General features: G+C 43.3%; 1 protein-coding gene across 2 annotated transcripts; it reads right to left on the reverse strand.

Moving 5' to 3' along the window:
• Positions 1 to 8,857: 8,857 nt before the first annotated feature.
• Positions 8,858 to 23,004, reverse strand: PSMA4 (proteasome 20S subunit alpha 4). 2 transcript variants are annotated; one of them, XM_083630801.1, is made up of 9 exons: positions 22,938 to 23,004; positions 19,418 to 19,441; positions 18,151 to 18,193; positions 16,911 to 17,073; positions 14,558 to 14,635; positions 11,780 to 11,868; positions 10,498 to 10,628; positions 10,193 to 10,316; positions 8,858 to 9,224 (listed from the first exon to the last, which is right to left on the reverse strand). In XM_083630801.1, the coding sequence occupies exons 2-9, from the start codon at positions 19,418 to 19,420 to the stop codon at positions 9,070 to 9,072; spliced, it is 786 nt and encodes a 261-aa protein (XP_083486927.1). In that variant the 5' UTR covers positions 19,421 to 19,441; positions 22,938 to 23,004; the 3' UTR covers positions 8,858 to 9,069. The 2 variants fall into 2 exon arrangements, with proteins under 2 accessions (XP_083486927.1, XP_083486928.1); XM_083630802.1 differs by lacking the exon at positions 22,938 to 23,004 and adding an exon at positions 22,879 to 22,891.
• Positions 23,005 to 24,004: the final 1,000 nt, after the last annotated feature.

The following is a 24,004-nucleotide window of genomic DNA, read 5'->3' on the forward strand; positions in this document are numbered from 1 at the left end:
CAGTGAACAGAGGGGTGGTGGTACAATGACTACTGCAATCTACACAAGATAATATCACCAAGGCAATTGCCTGTAAACAAAATAAACATCCATAAAAATGGCAAAAGTTTCTTTCCCAAATCAGTGTTATCTTAACAGCAAACACAGTAAATAAAGAGTTCACTTGCAATATGTTGGTGGTTCAGTGCTCATTTCTTCTCTTTCCCAAATTAGATTTTATCTTAAACAATTGCAAGCGCAGTAATAAATAGTCCACTTTTGATACAGCAGTGGTTCAGTGCTCGGACATTGTTCCAGTAATCCAACATTTCAGCACTAAAGAGCTGAGTCATCAAGCTGCCAAAAGCTATTGTAACAGAATTGCAATTAATTAACAAGTAGAATAAGGAGAATTAATAATAATAATAATAATAATAATAATAATAATAATAATAATTTTTATTTATACTCTGCCCTCCCCAGCCAAGGCCGGGCTCAGAGCGGCTTACAAGCAATAATAAAAACAAGTTGAATGATTACAACTTAAAAACAAAATTAAAATACAACATTAAAATATTGAAACATTTAAATATTAAAATGTAGCCTCATCGCAGGAGGAGAAGGAAAAGAAAAAAGAAAGAGGGGGAGGGAGGGAATCAAATTGGCTCCAAGCCAAAGGCCAGGCAGAACAACTCTGTCTTACAGGCCCTGCGGAAAGAAATCGGATCCTGCAGGGCCCTGGTCTCTTGAGACAGAGCGTTCCACCAGGCCAGAGCCAGAGTTGAAAAGGCCCTGGCTCTGGTTGAGGCCAATCTAACTTTCTTAGGGCCCGGGACCTCTAGGGTGTTGCTATTTATGGACCTTGAGGCTCTCCATGGGGCATACCGGGAGAGGCGGTCCTGCAGGTATGAGGGTCCTAGGCCGTGAAGGGCTTTAAAGGTCAAAAGCAGCACCTTAAATCTGACCCTGTACTCTATTTTTTAAAATTAAAAATACGTTGAGAATATGTAATTAAGGTATACCTTTGTAGTAAATGATACACAAGAGAAGACAGTGTGTAAACAGCTTAAAGCAGGGGTATATCTGCTTTAAAAAGTGAGACAATAACTCGTCTATTTGCACATACAGTGGTACCTCGGGTTACATACGCTTCAGGTTACAGACTCCGCTAACCCAGAAATAGTGCTTCAGGTTAAGAACTTTGCTTCAGGATAAGAACAGATAAGAACAGAAATCGTGCTCTGGCAGTGCGGCAGTAGCAGGAGGCCCCATTGGCTAAAGTGGTGCTTCAGGTTAAGAACAGTTTCAGGTTAAGAACGGACCTCAGGAACAAATTAAGTACTTAACCTGAGGTACCACTGTACAGTCATACCTTGGGTTAAATATGCTTCAGGTTGAGCGTTTTCAGGTTATGCTCCGCAGTGACCCAGAAGTAACAGAATGCGTTACTGCCGGGTTTTGTTGCTCGCGCATGTGCAAACACTCAAGATGACGTCACGCGAATGCGCGGAAGCGGCAAATCGCGACCCGCACAGACGCACAGACGCGGGTTGCGTTCTACTCAGGATACGAATGGGGCTCTGGAATGGATCCCGTTTGCATCCAGAGGTACCACTGTACCTGGTTACTACCCCCAGTCCCTAAAGAGGACAATGTCCTTCCATTTGTCAAACCTCCTTAGGAAACGTGGGCAGAGCTCACATATTTAAAAACATAACAGCAGAAAGTCCACAAACAGCTGCATGTAATTACTTGAATCCTGTGAACTAATGTTGAGTTTAGTCCACATGGAACTAGTGTGTTGAGTTTATAGCAGTCTTAACAGGGCGGGTGGTGGCACCAATGTATATCAACTGATAAGGGCAATCAATTAATTAAATCACGTTTCTGGTGCCACAGTTAGTGAATCCATTCGATTTCAGAATCATGGAGCTTTTAGGGACATGGTAAGAGGCACTTTCAATAGCCTGGTTGCAGGCTAAACAGCCTCCACACTTAAAGTGTTCCAGTGGTAGACGAGAAGTTTTCTGTGGTCTTTTAAAAGACCACCTGCCTTGTTAAGACTCATATTTCAGAACACCGATCCCACATTAGAGGCAACATCAGAGAGGCTCCGCTGGTTGAACAGTTAATTGAACAAAACCACACTTGTGATGACTGTCGCTTATTTGTTGTAAAGCACCTATCTTCAACTCTCTCCACTGGTTTTAATGTCTCCAGATTACATTCCCAGATGGAGTCCTAATATATTTATAAACCAATAAAAATACCTAAGAAGGAAACAAACAAACAAACACACAAACAAGCAAACAAACGCATAAGTAATTACTTCGAGAGTGTGCTATGGTTTAAGATAAAACTGATTTGGGAAAGAAACTACTTTTGCCATTTTTTATGGAAGTTTATTGTTTATAGACAGTTGCCTCGGTAACAGAGGGATGGCAGCTACAGAATCCATGGCAGGTGGCCGATGCCTGGACACCATTCTGCCCCTTCCGAGACAAATAAAGATCCCCTGTATACACCGCAAAGATAAATAGGGTGGGAGAGATTCAAATGCATTATTTGGGTTGTGTGAAAATGAGCATTTGTAGGTGGTCCAAGCACTGAGCTCACTGCAAATGATTGGGGTGTAACTTCTCCAGATCCTCTCGTGGGAAGGAGAGAAAGAAGCCATGACGCAACAGCAATTCCACACAACATGTTGACCAATAAGTGTATGAATAATAGTATGTAAATACAGATAGATATTATGGACCAAGGACTACTGTGCCAGGCTGTTCCAGAGTAGTTCAGCCTCACAGCCTCCTTTTTCCCTTGGATGTAAACTCTGCATCCCATAAAATAGATGCAAGTCCAGAGCCTCTGACTACCAGAACAGGATGCAAATATCTGGCTTGTATGCGACGCGAATCATGAATCCTGTTGAGAGTCAAGTCACCAGAATATAGGCAGGACTTAAGTAGATTTTAATAGTAAAAGAAGAATCAACAGCACAAGGCCTATTTGCTTCTTCTCAGGTAACTGCAATAGGACTGTAGTGAAATCTTCTGCCTTATAGAAGGACTTAGCAATATAAAGGTTTCATATACATAAATATGGCTTTTATATGTAATTAGTGTTATTCATAATTAGACCGACAGTTTTCAAACACATCATTCCATAAAATTAATAACTTTTGATCTTCTCTTTTAAAAAAATGGCATTCAGGTTGTGTGAGTGAGTGGATATAATGCAAGCAGGTAGCCATTTAGAGGAATCTGCTTATATAGTACTTTCCTCTCCATCTATCATGCACTGGCTTGAGATATTGATTAGAAAGCTCTGCAATAAACCCCTGGCACTTGATTTATTTGACGGTTTTCTTCATTGCAGGGTCCCTGCTTCATATACACCAAAATCCTATATTGCACACAGGCAATTTGCAAAGAGTATTACATGCCTTTGTCTTTCGTTTTACAGTGTGTGCTCAACACAAAGAATTAGATGAAGCAATGTATTTTCTTCTGACAGCAAAAAAATGTGTTCTAGTGCTGCCCATCAAATTGCATTCAGCAATCAAGCTTTATTTGTGGAGCCAAGCATTTCCTGAATGGGCTCTGTTGTTCCAGATTTATGGCACTATTTTTATCACCAAGTGGATCTAATGGCTTGCTGCAATCTTAATTGGCATAAATTAGCATATCCATTGAAAGCTTTTTCAGCTTTATTCTTTACCATTACTGTAATTTATTAGGTCAAATGTCTAGAACTTTCCCTGTGTGCACAACTTGGAGATTCTTGACCCTTGGTTTCCTTTTTCTAGGTGTTATGACAAATGATTATATATTTTCATGAAACCAGCTGTGTTATACTAGGCCACACTATTGGTCTGCCTAGAGGATCACACGATTAGCGCCCCCATCTCTTGCAGGCCAAGAGGGGCTGGTGTGTGTCTTGGGGGCAGGGAGGCAGCTGCGATGGCACCCTACTGGGATCGCGATGCTGCTGGGGGCGGTGCGCTCCCCCCGCTCTCCTCTTCCTCCACCAGGTGGGTGAAGCCACCCACCTGCCAATCATATAACATTGGGGTGGGGCTGGGGGGCACGATTTAGCCCATTATTCTGAATAAAGTATTAATCTCCTGCCCAGTGGCGGACTTTGGTAATATGGTGTCCTGAATGAGGACAAAATCTGGAACCCCCAAGCTTTGAGTAGACACCTCCATAAATATACCCTTTAGGTAGTATTATGCTGTTGTTGTTCTTGTTCTTGTTGTTGTGAGTCCCCTTGGCTCGGAAGTCCTGCACCACCTTAAATCCGGCCCTGCCCTGCCTTCTCCCTTCAGTGGATTTGTGCTTATGTGGGTTGCTGTGAAACAAGTGTCCTTACCCACTCTTCACGGCTGTGGCTTTCATGCCTAGGGAAACACACCTTGCCTCACTCCCTTAGTGAATTATTAACAGCTTTATGCCTTTAGCTAGAAGCATTTTGTCCTGCCTCCCATGTCCTTCTAATTCCACAAAGATGCAGCTGCCCTAAGTAGCAGTACATCACAGCAACACGTAGCTGGATCCTTCTGAAAATCAATAATCACAGCCAATGTTTTTTTCTGGGGGGATGCATACCCCTAAACACTTTGTGACTCTTTGTACTTTTGTTCATTTACTATATATTATTTCCCCCCGATTTGAACTATAAAATGGTGATTTTCTTGAGTAAAAATGAGAGTACCCCTCAACATTTTTTAAGAAAAAAAGCACTGATCATAGCTAAACATCTTTTTGTCAGGTCACCTTTTGTACCCAAGAACCTCAAACACTGCCTCCATTTTGGTGCAGCAGTTTCCTTTGGTACATACTGGACAGTGAAATCGACTTAATTTTTTTAGGTTTGTTTTGTTTTTTGGTCTGTCTTTTCTACATATAGATGAATTTTAATTACAGCAAAGATGGTGCAAAACATTTAAACTACTTCACACTGTGAAGAATTTATTTTCTGTCACTCCAAAGGGTAGGACCCAAATCAGTAGGCTCAAATTACAATAAAAAGGATTTAAACTGAATACTAGGAATAATTTCCAGGTGGTCCACTTGGTTGACAGTCGAACAGACCCCCTGGGGTTTTAAGCAGAGGCTGGGGGGGCCACCCGTGAGGGATATTGTAGTGTGGATTCCCTGCACTGACAGGGGCTGCACACTTGAGGTCCCTCCCTCCCAAATCTATGATTCTCAGTTTATAAATACTCAAGTCAAAAAATGTGATCCAGTGAAATCGTATTCATGTCTGCTAAAAAAAAATCCCACCGAGTTCAGTGGGGTTCATTCCCAGGGAACTGAGGACAGAATTATGATAGAGTTGGAAGAGGCCCCCAGGGCCATATAGTCCCACCCCCTGCAATGCAGGAATCACAGCTGAAGAAGAATCCCTGAGAGGTGGCCATGCAACCTCTACTTAGAAACCTCCAAGGAAGGAGAGTCCACCACCTTCCATGGGAGTCCATTCCACTGTTGAACAACTCTTACCATGTTTAGTCAGAATCTCCTTTCTTGTCTTTTGAATCCATTGAATCCTACCCTCTGAGCAACAGAAAGCAAGCTTGGCCATCTTCGAGGTGATAGCCCTTCAAGTATTTGAAGATGACCATCATATCACTTCTCATCCTTCTCTTCTCCAAGGAAAGCATATCCAACACCCTCAACCATTCCTCATACGGCCTTCTTGCAACTTTCAATATAACTAAAAAACAAAATATAAAAATATCCCTGGTCAATGAAGCCAGGGTCCATCTAGAACACAAAAGTATGCACAGCTATCTCGATGTTGGGCTCCCACAGCTCCAGCCAGCATGATCAGTAAGGGTGATGGGAATTGTAGTCTAGCAGGAGGGGGAGGGCCACTTTTTCCCTATCCTTGCATTGCAGTCTCCAATGTCCCACTGTAGATCACCAAACTGTTCTGGGAAGTGCAGAAGCGGGGTGTGAAGGTAGCAGCTCAGGCTGTTGTCTTTACTTTTTAAACAAAGTGATGTTTTACTGATTAAAACCCCCCAGGATGATTGTTCTTTTGATCTGGCAAAAGTCTCCCCCCCCCCCCGCAAACTCTTGTGAAGTTGGTTTAACCTTTTTAACAGATTAAATGCAAGGAACTTGAAATTACCATTTAGTCGTAAGACTCCAGTTAATTCTTTTCCAGGAAGGACAAACTATTTAAGGGCACTAAAGCAATTAAAACTTGAAAGAATAACCACTGAAAAGTTTTAATGGATATTTATGGCTGAAATCCTGTCCAGTTATCTGGGAGTCTCATAGAACTTACTTCTGAGGGGTCATGCATAGGACGGTTTTGTGCCTGATCAAAAAAATTGATTCAACTCAGATGATTAGGGAATTGGCCTGAATGGACAAAAAAGAATTTATGCTATTTAGATTCATGTGCTTTCAGGTTACAAGGGTACATTTCCAGGAGTGCTCCAGATGTCACCCCACGACTAAAAATAGGAACATGGCGAGATACTTGTCAATAACCTGGAAAGGCTTTCAATGCCAATCTTTCTTTAAACTTCTGCAAATAGAAAAATAAAATATTTAAAATATTGAACTGGGAAGTAGACTCTACATTAGCGAAGGGGAATTTACCAGAAGTTAACTTTTGCCTTTGGCCCTGCCTCCCCCCGGCATGTTTGCGATCAACCATCCTGAAGAGTTATTAACTTGGTCAGAGGAAGGGCACATTCACGCCGCGATCATGCCCTTCCCCTGACCAAGTTAATAACTCTTCAGGATGGTTCACCTGATGTAACCAGCAATGCGATTAAGTGGGGAGGGAAGCTGCAACTGAGATACAATTGGTTCAGGCGGAAGTGCATTTTGTGTGCATTGTTGCCTCCATGTGCAGATGCTTCCCACACTGGTAGCGGGTGCAACTATGGCATGCATCCACAATGGATGCACAAGGTCGCCTCCTGACCCATCTGTCCACATGCCAAGCTAGTGAGATCTATTAACATGGAGGTGCAAAGAAAGTTAAGGTTCTTCAAACTAACTTTTTCTATATATAAAAATGGAGATTCTTAGCCCAATGAAAAATTCTATAGACAGTTCTGTACTTGCAGCCACTATTCACACAACCCTTATAGGAATGGCAGAAGTGAAATTGTATCATTACGTTTTGTAGCAGTATTCAAATATGCTGCATGTACTTTCAGGAACTTGGACCACTCATTTAGAAGTATAGCTAATCTTAATCACCAGAATAGGCTTTGTTTATGTTCTCAGGACACCGATTGCATGAAGCATATCCTACTGCCTTGTGGGCAGTATGAGCAAGCAAGGGATCAACTGATCAAACCCTTACTAGCAAATTTGCCAGGAAAATCTGAAACCTCCCATATTAAATACCTTCTGGAGGATAGGTCAAAGGACATTACACTGGCCGTGGCAAAGTTTCTTTCGGAGGTCGCAAGAAACAAAGACCATCATGCTCTAGACATAACAAAATGACTACCTCGGTCTCTTTCACCTGTTTGGCTGTTTTAACTGTATCTTATTTTGAAACTGTTTTGTGGGTCTACGGACCGCAATAAAGATATTTGATCTGAATCTTAATCATAGGATCTCATGGACTGGCTGGACGCAGAGGAGTGATGGGAAGCACCAGCCGGGGAACCAGCTAGGGAGGCGCCCTGGGGAAGGCGACTCAGAGCCAGGGACTGGGGGTGGGAAGACGAGAGTGGTCAGAGGGAGCAGCAGACTGGGAGGGGGTGCCAGAAGCAGAAGAGGTGAAAGGGTTTAGTGAGCCGCAAGAGGCCAGGGAGTCTCCCCCTCCTGCTGTAACCAGCTCCTCTCCCTCCCAGAGAAATGAAACAGGCAGAGCAGAGGGAGGTTGTGTGCAGACTGCATGGGAAAGACCCTGGAGAGGAGTCCTAGTGGGCACTGGGAAAGCAGGGACCTTCAGGCCTCACAACTGCTTCATCTGAGCAGGACCTCCTGGAAATTGTTGCTGAGACTACCAGACCGAAGCTGTGGTTTGTTTCCTTGAATGAAGAGTTAACTTCACTGGCCTCAACTGATTTGATTGCCTTTACAATCTATTGTTCATTGTCTAAAAGTGATCCAGGGAAAGCTTACACCACAATTCCTCACAACGGGAGGCAAAAATATGTTATTTGCAAGAATCTTTGGACAAATCACCAATTTGCTGGACACAGAGTACTGTGGACAACATGAGCCAACATCTGTAGTAGTAAGCAATTACCATTTCAAATGCATTTTGCTTCTAGTTAAGTGCTAAAGAGGTTGAGGTGGCTACCCTATATACACTTACCTGGGAGTAACTCCATTCAACTCAGTGGGACTTAATTCTGAGTAAATATGTAAAAGGATTGCACTTTTAGCCATTTTTGACCAAATGTCATTTTACCTGCTGACAAACTCAGAACCAAACCATGCATCCAGGAGACACATTTCTAAAATATTTAAGCATCCATTATTTATTGTTTTGTTTTTCCTAGTTAGCAGACTCATCCTAAAAATAACCTGGAGCTATGCATTATACAAAACATCATTCACTGCTCATTTATTGCGTTCTGGGATTTCGAAATCACTTCATAGAGTAATTTAAGAGAATACAAAAGATTATTGCCTTGGGCAAGACGTGTATTAAATGTGATTTTGGGTAGCAAGCAGCTTATTTTTCTTCTGTGCTTTAGCCATCTGTGAAGGATAAGAGATCTAACAAATGTATTTCAGAGACCTCATTTTTCTTCCTTCCCATCATGACTACAAATAAGAGGGAAAATATCTTATGGGTCCTATTGACTTCAATTCCAAGCTGCCATATTTTTCAAACCAAGATGTTTGCTTCAACGAGTGGTATATTAGATGTAACAGAGATGCAATCAAACTTTAACAGTATTGTTTTATTAAGTAATAAAAAACAAAGATGAGTAGAACCAAGAAATTATAATTCTCTGAAGAAGTGGGCAACACGTTTTACTGGTACAAAAGGACCCGATTCAATATACAGCATTACTAGCTTCTTCACTCCACCAGTAAGATCTGTATTTGTTTATCGAAAAACGCCCATTTCCCCCACTTCAAAGTGCTTAAGTTATTTATCTTTTTCTTTCTGCTCTTTGTCTTTCTTTTCACGCTCTGCTTTGGCTTCTTCCTCTTCATGCTTCTTTATCAACACTTCCACTTCTTTTTGCTTTAAAACTCTTATTACTGTCTTTCCATTCTCTCTTGTCAGGGTTGCAATCTCAACTGAAACATGAAAAATATAAATGATACATTTGAATATCCAAGGCTTCTTTTGAATTGAGTCAGCCAAAGGAAGAAGGTACAAGTCGCCCCTACAAAAGATATTGTCAATTTGTATGACTGGCATATGAAAGGGACTGCCTTAAATTATTAAACTGGCAATTAGTCAACATCCGTCCTCTGTTTTAAAAATACACCAAACTAGAGCAAATGTCTTAACTGTGGCTTCTCTCCAGTGCCAACAGAAAACACTGAAGTACAAGATAAAGATAGAAGGTTTTATGACACTTCACTAGATAATGGAAGTTCCTTGTCTTTATTTTTATGAAATTTGTATACCGCCATTCATCCAAACATCACAGGGCTGTTCACAACATAACATTTTCGCTAACAAAATACTGAGCATGTCAGAATCCTTGCAATCCTGAATTTTCCTTAAAGATCTGTTTTCCCCATAGGAAAACTGTGGAGTGTTCTGGGGAAGGCTCAGGCTCATGGCTCCGGGGCAGAGCATCTGCTTGGCATGCAGAAGGCCGCAGACTCCATCCCCAGCATCTCCAGGTTGGGCTGGGAGAGTCTCCTGCCTGCAACCCAGTCAATGCAGACCGGGCTGAGCTAGATGAACCAACAGCTCGACTCTGTATAAGGAAGCTTTCTACGTCTCCTATGTAACTATTTAAGCAGGCTTTATTATATTTTGTACATCATATTGGGACATATGTGGAAGGAAATACAACCACTGCCACCAGCAGCTATTAGGCACTGTCATGCTACTCATATTAAGACAGGGGAAAATCATTATGGATGATGCTGGCAGATTAAATTATTTAATATGTCAAACATACAGAGCATTAGCAAAACACTGCCAACTGTAGCATTTATTAAACAGAAACACACTTCCCAGAGGGAAGGCCAAAACCTCTTGTGATGGCATCTTAATGCCTCACAAGAAAAGACGCATTACTGCTCACCTTTCTCTGCAGAGAGTTTACTGACATCCATGGTTTTGTTCAGGACTTTGACAGCCAAGGCAAGGGCGGATTTCAAGGTCATTTCTCCCTCTTTGTAGTCTTGCTTTAACATTGACACAGCTGCCTGTTAAGGAACATAAAAGATGACACTGCAGTTCTGCTGTGCCTTTATGTAAGACAGGGGAAGTGTCAAAGCCTGCTAGCGGATACTCAGCATAGACCTTACTGCTGGATGCTCTATTTGCAAAAAAGTTATGTTCAAGAATACGGAAGAAGGAATTTAGCATGAAAGATGACAAACTTACAGCACTGTTGTTTCCAATGCAGGTGGCTTTCCATCCCCCGTAGTTCCCACTAGGATCACTCTGATAGAGCTGGAATCCATAATGCTTATCCCAGCCAATGTACAGCAGTGAAACTCCAAAAGGACGCTTTCCTGTTAAAACACAAGGTTATGAGTGATTTAAATTAAGAAGCACAATTTGCCAAGAGTCCCACTTCAAAAGGGGAAAATCCAAGACGAATGCAAAATCCTTTTTCTATGAACTAGGATTTAGTAGCTTGTTCAGAACTTCTGCTGCTTAAGATAAGCTCCAATACTGCCTCATCCCCACAGTTTCTTTCCAAGATGTGTGGAAGAACAAGGATGCCAGAGACCTATTTTTGTCAGCCTGCCCTCATGCAGCTTCCCCCTTATGTTTCTTTGAAAGAGTCAACACACAGGCATAAGTAACTGCAAAACATATACAGAGTGATTAAGGACTGATTCCCCCACCCCACCCCCCAAAAAACTTGTTTTATTTTGAAGTAAATATTTATTTAAGACAAAAACCTGAAATGCATTTTGGAAAATCAGACACAACAAACAACTCCGTTCAAGCCTTGCAATAGTCAACAGGCAGATTTCTTAATTAAAAAGCAGAGGCAAATTAATAATAAAAGATCCATGTCACCTATACCCCAAAGAGAGAATTCAGAGGACCAAAATACAATTTGTTCTGCTGGTTAATTAACTACACCAGACTGACCTGCCATCTCAAGCGATTCAAACACTACTGGAGCGACTCACCCCTTGAAGAAGCCTTCCACCAAACACAGGGATGGTGAGTGCACCTTTCCAAGGAGCTCTGCCTCAAAGTCAATTTTTCAGTCTGACTCTGGGCTCAATCTATGCCAGCAGAATTAGAGCCAGATGCTTACAGCCCAGCAGCAATAATTAAATCAGCAAACTTTTTCAGCAGGGGGCCAGTCCACTGTCCCTCAGACCTTGTGGGTGGCCCGGACTATATTTTGAAGAAGAAAAAAGAACAAATTGCTACACCCCACAAATAACCCAGAGATGCATTTTAAATAAAAGGACACATTCTACTCATATAAAAACACACTGATTCCTGGACCATCTGTGGGCCGGATTTAGAAGGTGATTGGGCTGGAACCGGCTCCTGGGCCTTAGTTTGCCTACCCATGAATTAGATTATTGGTGTTGGAAGTGGTGATTTCCTGTACTTGACTAGGAATCTAACTTTTAGGACAGATCTCTGTATTCCAAGTTACTTTTATTTGCCACTTTAAAGGTAAATATGTTACCTCCAAATTGTGTATAAGCTTGCTTGATATCACACAGGGCTGTTACCAACTGCTCACAAGGAATTGGTTCTTGATACTGCAACAGATACCTAGAACAATTGGCACAATATTTACAAACACGTTATTAAATTCCTAAACCACACTACATCCGAGGATCATAGAGCAGTTTACAATAGAAAAACACAAAAATACATAACATAGTAACAAACCAAAACAATCCCACACCCCACCTTAAAAGGCCACATATTATTTAATTAGCCAAAGGCCAGGGAGAAGAGGGATATTTTTACCTGGTGCCTGAAGATATGTGACAAAGGCACCAGCAAGTCTCCCTTGGGAGAGCATTCCACAAACAGGGAGTCACCATGATATGGACCTCTTGAATGTGCTAACGCACCAGGTGCAATGATTAATGGTTTCATGTCTACTTCTGAAGCTACCTGGAACAACTCTTACAGCATCAGGGTAAAATATTATCAAATAAATATTTTTTTTAAAAAAGAATCACTATAGAAATTGCACAAATCAGCTACAAATAAGCACCATGTTTACGTTTTACTTTCAGACCCCAACAGATTGACATGCCTGAAAACAAAAATTCCAACAACGCCCCCCCCCCAAATGACTGGAGAGACTGGTCTTCTCCGTCTTGTTTTGAGCCCCTTCACCTCTCCTTCAAGCATCTGCCATAGGGACTGCTTCACTACAGCCTGGAGGACCTACATCAAGCGGCACTGGGATTGTTAAACAGTACAGATGGGGACTGCTGCACACAAAAACCCAGCTTAGGAAAGACACAGTGCTAAATCTACAATTTCAAAGCTCCTATAAGACTCATTAGAATAGGGGTGAGAAGCCTCGGGCTCAGGGGCCAAAAGCAGTCCTCTGGGGCTCTCTATCTGGCCCCCAGGACTCTTCTTGGTTTTGCACTATGAATGGCTTTGCCTGGCTGGATTGCATCCTCAATCTGTTGTACATTCATTTCCCTGCCCACCACTGGCCCGTGGCCCTCAAACGGTTGCCCAGAAAATGAAAAAAGTCCCCATTCCTGCTCTAAATCCACATCAATGCCTTTATATCATTACTTTTAATGATATAAATTAAAAGGATTGAAGAAAATTCAAATATTTGTAGGCAGGCAGGATTGTTAAGCTACTTAAAATAACTTAATTCAAAAGCCAAGTCAGCATTCTGTAGCTGATCCGTTGGGACCCTAAACTGGGTCACAGAGCAGTTGAAGTAGGATTGCAAATTAGAGTACAGCCACCCTTATCTTTTGTTTTTTCAATTAATGGAAGCTGAAACAAAGAAAAATTGGGGAGCACAGAAAGAAGGAAAAAAAGGTAATCAAACCACTTTCACTGTCCAATTTCAAAGTGGATACATATCTTGCTGTCTTAGCAAAAAAAAAAAGTCACTGAGAGGACAGATTGTTCTGCTCTGTCTGAGGTGTGATTAGATACTCTTTGACTATTCTATTTTTAAAGATTTCTAACAAGGCATGCAATTGACCCTTGCTTTAAGGGCAGCTCAGTCCCTCCCAAAATCAAGCAGCTTTTCCTGGGATTTTGGTCAATGGTCATGATCAAGTCAAAGCAAAAAACTCATCCCACTGGTTTTACGAAGCAATTTAAACATGTTTTAAGTGTCTGGAATACAATTGAATCTCACCTGCAATACCCATCTGCAAGCAGAACAAACTTCTGATGGCACAAGGGGACTTTCCCCTTCCTCTCCTCCCTCCTGCATGTCTCTCAAATCTGCTCTAGAGTGCAGTGGTACACCCTAGAGCAGATCTGCAAGGTGGTACCTCCTAGAGTGGGACGCGGGTGGCACTGTGGTCTGCGGACAAACATCAGCTCCCTTGGCCAGTAAAGTACATTATTACACCCTAGAGCAGGTAAAAGGAGAGGAAGGGGGAAGTCCCTGTGCACAACACTGGGTATCACCTCATATGCTTTAAAGTTTAAAGTAAGACACCATCAACAGATTGCTTAATCTCTGCAGACTACGGCTAAAGACGAAAGACTAACAGGAAGGAAATCTCACTAAATACAGTAAGATTTACTTATGACAGGTTTGATTAGGATCTAACTACAGAACATTGGGGGGGGGTTGTACATTCTAAACTAGCCTTTCTCAATCTTGGGTTCCTAGAGGCTGTTGGACTACAACTCCCATGCGTCCCATCCAGCATAGCCAGTGATCAGGGATGAAGGGAGTTGTAGTCCAACGACATCTAGGAACCCAAGATTGAAAAAGGCTGGTCTAAACAATCAACTCCTTTAAACATGGAAATACTTCCATTTAATTTTAGACAGCAAGTCTGAAATCTAAAGTCACACATCCTTATAAATACTGTCTTTATTTCAGAATTTACATATTAATAACATCTTTTGATACAAGAAGAAAACAAGTATGTCTGGTGATTTTGTCATACTGCTGGACTTTAGGTTCCAAGCCTAACATCAGTTGTCATGAATTTGTATTTTAAATATTCCAACCATTCTTGTGATTTTACTATTCTCTCCTGCCTGCATTGTCATTTAGGTATCAACTTAAAAGTATTTATTTAGTCAGGTTTTTGATAGTTAGCTGTACATTTTAACAGACAGGGTTCATTGTCACTGCACTGTGCTTTAAAGGTTACTATTGATTTAATGATAACTTGTATGCCTGTATTGTGCATGAAGGTTGTTGCTGGCAGCCCTGGGCAGGTGGAAGGGCAGAGCAGAAGAATGCAAACACACAAACAAACAAACAAACAAACAAACGTACCTTTGTGCAATCAGCCTCAGTTCATTCGTTAGCACATTGGCATCTGAAGTTATGCCAGCCACACTGCAAGCCATATCCCTGGAATATAGAAGATCACTGTGTTTGACTGTGAGCTTCACGTACCATTTTATAAAGCAGAGGCACTATTTCGTAACACCATGGCACACTTAGCTCCAACCAAGCCTATATCTTCACTGCACATAGTCATTACTTGAAACAGTTTGCTGATTATATGGATTTATCAAATGACCTGTATTAACACAGTGCTGTGCTTCTGTGTCATCAAAACTAATCCACAAATTATCATAATGAAACACACAGCTGGACTTTTGAAAACAAGTAGATAAACCATTTTCTCTCCTCTGGTCACATCAAATATTTTTCAACAATACTGACACCACTCACAAACATTTGTAAGAAGATAACAAAAAATCGTACACTTGGGAAGTCCAGATATGGATCATCCCAAAGTAAGGGCACCTGTCCACCCAGATGCATGAAACAATGGATGGGGAGGCATAGGAACTGGGTGGGTGCTCTTACTGGATAACAACAAAAATAGGTGGACGTATAGAGACGACAGATTCAGCATCCGATAGGGTGCACAGGAGGGTACACTTGAGAAGATGCACTGCAAACAAGCCAGAAGTACTAGACAGAAATGCTTCACCTGCCAAAATTTCAACACAGAAACAAAGGCAGAAAGCGTAAACTGGAAGGTAGGAAAGGAGAGCACTGGAAACTGGAAACAGCTGCTAGAGGTATTAAAAAAAGTTTCGCTGTATCTGCTTTCTTGACAAAAAGTACTTTGTGTCTCAATAGTTCTAACTTGTATTTACTAAATGCTTTTCTTGCTGAATTTCTGCTGATAGCTATTGTTTCAGCAGAAGGAAATCAAAGTAAGTAATTTAAGGATTGGATTTAGGAAAAGAAAGGGTAGCCTATATTGGTATGGAGCCTAAACCGAATAAACATTAAGTTAATTTGTTGATATGGTAAAATATTTCTTAACAGTCCAGGGGAGAGTTATGGCTCCTACGATTGATGCCTAGAAGAGTAATGGCAAGAACTATGGAGAAATCAAATACAGAATATTTTGTTGCTGAAATATAGGAATGCTTCTGAATGTTTCTGAATTAAATGCATAGAAATTGATGGCAAAGTTATACATCAACTCACTACAGAAAAGGAATGTTAGCACAGTATTATTTCTGCTAGGAGAAAAATGTTGCTATGGCAGCAGCCCTGAAAGAGACACCTGTAAATGGAAGTTGAAAAAGGCATGGAATCAAAGACGTCATAGAATCATAGAATCATAGAGTTGGAAGAGACCACAAGGGCCATCGAGTCCAACCCCCTGCCAAGCAGGAAACACCATCAGAGCACTCCTGACATATGGTTGTCAAGCCTCTGCTTAAAGACCTCCAAAGAAGGAGACTCCACCACACTCCTTGGCAGCAAATTCCACTGTCAAACAGCTCTTACTGTCAGGAAGTTCTTCCTAATGTTTAGGTGGAATCTTCTTTCTTGTAGTTTGGATCCATTGCTCCATGTCCGCTTCTCTGGAGCAGCAGAAAACAACCTTTCTCCCTCCTCTATGTGACATCCTTTTATATATTTGAACATGGCTATCATATCACCCCTTAACCTCCTCTTCTCCAGGCTAAACATGCCCAGCTCCCTTAGCCGTTCCTCATAAGGCATCGTTTCCAGGCCTTTGACCATTTTGGTTGCCCTCCTCTGGACACGTTCCAGTTTGTCAGTGTCCTTCTTGAACTGTGGTGCCCAGAACTGGACACAGTACTCCAGGTGAGGTCTGACCAGAGCAGAATACAGTGGCACTATTACTTCCCTTGATCTAGATGCTATACTCCTATTGATGCAGCCCAGAATTGCATTGGCTTTTTTAGCTGCCGCGTCACACTGTTGGCTCATGTCAAGTTTGTGGTCAACCAAGACTCCTAGATCCTTTTCACATGTACTGCTCTCAAGCCAGGTGTCACCCATCTTGTATTTGTGCCTCTCATTTTTTTTTGCCCAAGTGCAATACTTTACATTTCTCCCTGTTAAAATTCATCTTGTTTGTTTTGGCCCAGTTGTCAATGCCTCATAACCTGAACTTGCAGAAAAATAGGGAGCTGCCTTATATGGAGTCACATCACTGGTCCATCTAGCTCAATATTTTCTATGTTAACTGACAGTAGCCTCCAAACTCCAGACGGGTCTCTTCCTAGCCCTACTTGAAGATGTGAGAGATTGAATTTGGGGCACTGAGCTGAGACTTTTCCTCAAAACATTTATAATCGTACCGCAAAACAAAAAATTATATAAAACATAGGGGCATACAACTTACTCATTGAGTTTGTATATTTTCTCTGAAAAAAATACTTCATCCAGAAGTTTGTGGATGTTGCGCCTTTCTGCTGCCAGCAAGACTCCATCATTTGCTAAAATCCCCAGGCAGGTGCCTGCGTGTCCAATGGCCTCCATGGCATATTCAACCTGATACAGGCGACCTGAGGGGGTAATAGTGGCAGCTGAGTCACTGATTTAAACTCTAGGCCAGAGTCACACAAGCATCAAATTTCTTTCATTTGTGTCCTAGCCAGGGATTCTTTTGGTCCAGAACAAAATATATAGCATGCAACCCAAACTTCCCACAAGGAGAGTTCTACTCTGATGCTCTGCTGGGCAAAAGAGTGATTCAGCAATTTCTGCCACTTCCTCCTCCACTCTGCAGACCCCAGTACCACCTCTCACGAGGATACCCGGACCCTGCAGAGCAGCTTTCTGGGAAATGTGGGAGACGCAGGGGAATGGGCTGGATTGGGGTCTCCTCTGCAAACAGAAGGAATCCTTCCATTCGCAGAAAGCTATTTCTGGTTCCAATCCACTTTGACCAAGTCCACATAGAATAATAAATAAAGACTGCCACTTTTAGAAATAATGTTAGTGTAAAATAACAGCATATGGTTGTAACTAAGGGTGCCCTTCCTTCTGATGGAAGACTCTTTAATTCCGTGCAGAATTTTGCCAGGGGAATGAGGGTGTTTTTGATGTAGTTCTTTTACCAATTTCCTATCCCCTCTGCAACTATAGCATTCAAAACCTGCCCCAGAGAACTGGGAGGTGGCCTGGAAGAATGGGTAAATATAGCTTCATTCCACTGATGGAAGGGTCCACTGGATGAAAGAGCTTTCTGTCAGTACGGGGGACACATCTGGTTACAACCCATAAAACTGATAGTTAAGATAATTAATATTCAAATGCATTATGCTCACAGTGCTACCCTCCGCATGTTTATCGGGAAACAAGTTCCACTGTTTTCAATGAGATGTACTTCCAGGTAAGCGTGCACAGGAGTTTATCCTCAGGTGAACTTCAGTTGCTGCTTATGGCAACCCAGAGATCAAATCCTTATGCTTCAGTACACAGCCAACCTCTCAAGGCAGATTACAGCAATGTAAAAATGAAATATTACAACCAATGAACCATTCACAAAGCTCCATAACTGCCACCTTGGAAATAGCATCATTTCATTTTTATCAGAGCAGCTGATGAAGACAGAAATTGAAATGTTGCAATGCAATTACCTTCTGGGGAAAATATTGTCGTTCGCGAATCATATCTTCGAGACTGCAAAGATGATTATTTAATTTACAAACCATTCAAATGATAAACTGCAACATCCATAGTACTTGGAAAAATAAGAACGTGGGGAAAAAATCTGGATAGGTAGCTGCTAAACTTATCCACTGCTAGTTTTATCCTTCTGAACTGTGCTACAAAAGACAGTCTATTTGAAACTCAACGGGGATCCTTAACTCTCCTTTGGGTCCCATGTCAATGCATGTCAGAGGCACAAATTTCTGTGTCTGATCTATATACTGTCCTATACCCCAAGATCACAGGATGGCTTACAATAAACAACACAAAAATATATAGCATAACAACAACAAAACCCCAAAGTTTTAAGCCCACAGTTTAAAGGATCATAGGTTTTATAGGTCAAAACCAGCACTTTGAATTGGGTCCTGAAACTGGCAGCCAGTGCAGTCAGGCCAGGATCGGTGCAATATGCTCAAACCGTCTTGCCCCAGTGATCAACCTGACTGCCAAATTCTACACCAGCTGAAGTTTCTGAACAGTCTTCAGAGGCAGCCCTATGTATTGCAGTAATCTAGCCTAGAGGTTACCAGAGCATAGAGAGCAGTAGTTAAGACTGTCCCTGCCTAGATAGGGGTGTAGTCAGGCCACCAACCAAAACTGATGGAAGACGCACTGCGCCACCAAGGCCGCTTAAGCCTCAAGCGACAGAAGTGCCCACAAGCTGTGCACCTGCTCCTTCAGAGGAAATGCAACCTCATCAAGAGCAGGCAACCACCCATCCATCGGGTGCTGGGAGATAAGCAGTTGTCAAAAAGGAAGGGGCAGTCACTCTTGGCACACAGGTCTATTGTTTCTCATGTTCTAAGTGCATGGAAATCCCATAAATGAGCCCACACTTCTGATTTTCATAAAAACCTCATTTTTTTATATTCTGAAGAGTGAACAAAATTTTATTCTGCATATAACTGTGGACCTGTCAACATAGCCCCTCCCCCCGTTTCATGAACCTTGTTTTCATACAGCTTGAGCCTCAGCCTACTACTGGCTATCTTCTATGGCCAGAGTGCTTCTAAACACAAGTTGCTGAAAACTGCAGGAGTGGAAAGTGCTGTTGCACTCACGTCCTGCTGGCGTAGGTAGGCCACGGGTGTGATTCTGCAGCCTGTTCTTACATAATGTAATCTGAAAAACTGCTCCCCCCCTCACTGCTAACATATACCCATCTTCCACAGAAACAGGACAGAAACTCACCATGGTGCTTGTAGACTGTAGTATCTGCAAAAGAAAACAAATGGGTGTTAGATGGATCACACACAGGATTGCCAACATTTTCCTGAATGTTCTGCAAAGCCCTTAACAGCAAGCCTGTCTCATGGAAATTCCTACCATTCCTCCATGCCAAGAAAAGCTTCATCTGCTACTTTTCTGAGAGAAAGATTGCCAGGACCAGTAAGAAAACTGGCAGCTTTAATTGCATATACCAGTGACATCCCACACTTACCAAACACTGTTTTAGAAACAGATTAATCATAGAATCAAAGAATTGTAGAGTTGGAAGGGACCACAAGGATCGTCTAGTCCAACCCCTTGCAATGCAGCAATCTACTTACTTCGCCAAACCTTTAATAGACATTACAAGTACCGGTATAAGGTAAAGGGACCCCTGACCGTTAAGTCCAGTCGTGGACGACTTTGGGGTTGCGGCGCTCATCTCGCTTTACTGGCAGAGGGAGCTGGCGTTTGTCCACAGACAGCTTCCAGATCATGTGGCCAGCATGACTAAGCCACTTCTGGCGAACCAGAGCAGTGCACAGAAATGCTGTTTACTTTTCCACCGGAGTGGTACCTATTTATCTACTTGCACTTAGAATCATAGAATCATAGAATCATAGAGTTGGAGGAGACCACAAGGGCCATCGAGTGCAACCCCCTGCCAAGCAGGAAACACCATCAGAGCACTCCTGACATATGGTTGTCAAGCCTCTGCTTAAAGACCTCCAAAGAAGGAGACTCCACCACACTCCTTGGCAGCAAATTGACATGCTTTCGAACTGCTAGGTGGGCAGGAGCTGGGACTAAGCAACGGGAGCTCACCCTGTTGCGGGGATTCGAACCGCCGACCTTCTGATCAGCAAGTCCTAGGCTCAGTGGTTTAACCCACTTATTACAAGTGTCCTACACCCTATTACAAGTATAGGCCATCATAAAACATCCATATATAAAATTTTGCCCAACGTGAGGCCTGAATCCACAATCCTGAGATGAAGAGTCTCATTCTCTGCCAACTGAGCTGTCCTGACGACAGTAAACCAAGTTAAAAGTCCTGGCACAACCCGGTATTTAGATTTTGTAGCATCAAATGTATTTGTGAAACCTTAAATATTAACAGATTTATAACGGCACAAGCTTTTATATATGAGTAGAGAAGGGAATATTGTCCAACTACATTCAGTAATTATTTTCTAGGGGAAGAAATGCTCAGCCTACCATGACCTGGAAACTCTTCCCTTAATCCCTGGTATATGGAAGTTCTGCTTTTACAGTGGTACTCAAAAGGCTTGGCTCCCGAATGCCGCAAACCCAAAAGTAAGTGTTCCAGTTTGCGAACATTTTTCGGAAGCCCAACATCGGCTTCCGCTTGAGTGCAGGAAGCTCCTGCAGCCAATCGGAAACCGCACCTTGGTTTTCGAATGGTTTCAGGAGTCGAATGGACTCCCGGAACGGACTAAGTTCAAGAACCAAGCTACCACTGTGCTATGAATTACCCACCCCCGCCCCAAGCAGCTACAGAATTAGAGAGTATCTTCTTCTTTCTTCTCTGGTGATCACTCGTAGCCGAGTAAGATTGTTTTTCATGAACACCGTTTTAACACTGAGTCTGTGACTGTGGAGGCCAATTCTGGATCCACGCTCCTTCCACAGTGGGGACAGAAGTTTCTGGGCGGGAGCTGACCACGGTGAGGGTTTGCCAAGCGTGCCTTCCTCTTAGGACGTTTCTCCCTTTCGTCCCGAGTTCGAGCACCTTCAAAGTCCACAACACCTTTGGTAAAGGCTTTGCAGCGCTCGCAGGCCAATGTTTCCCAGTTGCCAGTTTGATACTACATTTTTTTAGATTTGCCTTGAGGGAGTCTTTAAACCTCTTTTGTTGACTACCAGCATTAAGTTTGGAATAGAGTAGTCGCTTTGGGTGACGATCATCCGGCCTCCGCACAACATGACCAGTCGAACAAAGTTGCTGTTGAAGAATCATTGCTTTGACACTGGTTATATTTGCTTCTTCCAGTACACTGGCATTAGTTTGCCTGTCTTCCCAAGTGTGTAAAAATGTTCGGAGACACCGTTGATGGAATCTTTTGAGGAGTTGGAGATGGCATTTATAAGTGGTCCACGTTTCACAAGCATACTGTAAGGTTGGTAGTACAATAGCTTCGTAAACAAGCATTATGATTTACAGTGTTGAAGGCCTTAGTCAGGTCAATAAACACTATATACAGGAGTTGGTTTTGCTCTCCGCATTTTTCTTGAAGCTGTCGAGTGGTGAAAATCATGTCCACTGTCCCCTAAAACAGGCACCCCCAAACTCGGCCCTCCAGATGTTTTGGGACTACAATTCCCATCATCCCTCCTGTTACCTAGGGATGATAGCAGTTGTAGTCCCAAAAACATCTGGGGGGCCGAGTTTGGGGATGCCTGCCCTAGAATGCCTAAAACCATTTTGGGATTCAGGAAGGGTAGCCTCAGATATTGTTAAGAGATGGTTTGCTAATATCCTTGCAAAATAAAATTGCTGGCCACAGTTAATAAAGAGATGCCTTGATAGTTTCCACGATCCATTCTATCACCTTTTTTAAAGAGATTGATAATTTTGGCATTCCTATCGTTTGCTGGGATGTTTTCTCCCAGATTTCTTCGATGAGCTTGTGAAGTTGTTGTGTAAGTTCAATTCAAGTGTTAAAATATGTCAATTAAAAACAACAAACCACAAAATGTGTTATTTCATTTTCCTAAGCAACATCCCTTTCTTCCCACACTTTTAAACATTTTCTTAACGTTGCCACAAGACCACTTCAAGCTTTAGGTGTATGAAATGTTATTCTCGGCAAAGTTAACGTCCAAATGTGTGTACATAATCATAAACGATCTCACAGAGAAACACAGGCGGTTACAAAGGAAAAGGATGGTGTTCTAAACTGAAACACCCCTGGAAGAGAAACAGGATAGAGATCCCTCTCCCCTTCAAAGACAAACATTAAGGAAAACTGGCAAAATGCTCCTACTAATTTTTTTTTGGGGGGGGGGAGCGGGTGTTATTCCCCGACCTCCACAAAACAGCAAATGGATCTAGAGTACGGACAAAGAAACAGCAGAACCACTGCCTCTCCACCTGGCTCCCTCGCAGGGCGGGCCGCCCAAATGTGAGGAGGAATGGCTGGGTGGCTCGCTGCGCGACAGCTCCGCCTGTTGAGCTCCGGTCTGCCAGAAAGCTACTCCTGGAATCAGAGGCGAGCTGGAAGGGACCCCTGGGGGTCATCTAGCCCAACCCTCTCCAGCCTGCCCGCCCCCGAGCTGCCCCGGTCGGACTGCGGCCCAGGCCGAGGAACCTGCCGAGTCATCCCGGGAAGGGGCGGCGGCCTCTCTCGGAGGAGCCTGCAGGCCAAGGCCCCTCGCCCCCCCCGGACCCCCCCCCAGCCGCCGCCAGGGGCCGCGAGGACCCGCCCCCGCCGCCGCCGCCCGGAGCTGCCCTCGGCCCCTCGGCCCCCGCCAGCCTCACTCACCGCCGCCGCCTTCCGAAAGCGAGGAAGATGGCGGGCGCCGCGCGCCTGCGCACTGCGGAGCAAGAGGGGCGGGCATAGAGACGAAGGGCCAGACCGCCCGCCTGGGCCTTCTCCCGGCTCCGCCCCTCGGAACCCGTTGTCCCCGTGGGTGGACTACAGCTCCCATCATGCCCGGAGCGTCGCCTGCGTGAGCTGCGCCAAAGAGAGACGGAAGCGTCAGGGGACGCTCGGGGGCCAGGAGGCGGGTCGGAGGGGAGCGAAGGGCCAGACTGTTCCTAGGAAGGGAGGGGCCTTTTGTAAATTAATACGAAATACGAAACGACATTTTATATTGTTTTTAATTCTACATTTAAGGGTGTATTTAAGAGTGTTTCAAATGTACTATATTGTATCTTATACGTCCTGTTATTGACCAACATGATGATGATGATGATGATGATATTACTTTATTATTTATACCCCGCCCACCTGACTGTGTTTCCCCAGCCACTCTGGATGGCTTCCAGCACATATAAAAGCATAATAAAACACCAAACATTAAAAACTTCCTTTCTGATGTCTTCAAAAATACAAATTCCCTTTCCTTGGTTGTCCCAGTGTGTCCCATCTGCAGTGTGGCTCATATTTGGGGGAAGCAGGAGAGTCTGGGGTAAGAGTTGGGCTGCTTCCTTGTCCCAGCACCCAAAGGAAAGGTATCTTGGAAAACAAAAAAACTCAAATGTGCACAAAATGTGCATATGTTAATTTCTGTATATAGATGCAACCTTTGGAGAAAATCCCTCTCCTTGAAGGCTGAGATGCGGGGAAGCCTGAGAGCAGACAGCGCTCTGCCACCGTCCGTCTGCAGTGCCAGAACTCCTGGGCGCCCTTCCTGGAAGCAGCCCGGGGGGGTGGGCAGTGGGGGCTGCCCAGCCCTTGGGGCAGAGTGCCAGGCAAGGACCTGCACCCACTGGGCAGCCTTGGGCCAGTCACTGCCTCGCAGCCTAACCTCCCTCACAAGGTCATTGTGAGAATAAAACAGAGCAGCAGAGAAGTATGTGCACCACTTGGAGCTATTTGGGGG

This window comes from Podarcis filfolensis (genome assembly GCF_964270895.1).
Source record: "Podarcis filfolensis genome assembly, chromosome: 9".
In the NCBI taxonomy this organism is placed as follows: Eukaryota; Metazoa; Chordata; class Lepidosauria; order Squamata; family Lacertidae; genus Podarcis; species Podarcis filfolensis.

Coding starts and splice junctions, on each gene's coding strand:
- PSMA4 (XM_083630801.1), bottom strand. Junction 10,629..11,779: donor AGCTTATACACAATTTGGAG/GTAACATATTTA, acceptor GTGTTTTAACAG/GAAAGCGTCCTTTTGGAGTT. Junction 10,317..10,497: donor GCATTGGAAACAACAGTGCT/GTAAGTTTGTCA, acceptor GTTCCTTAACAG/GCAGCTGTGTCAATGTTAAA.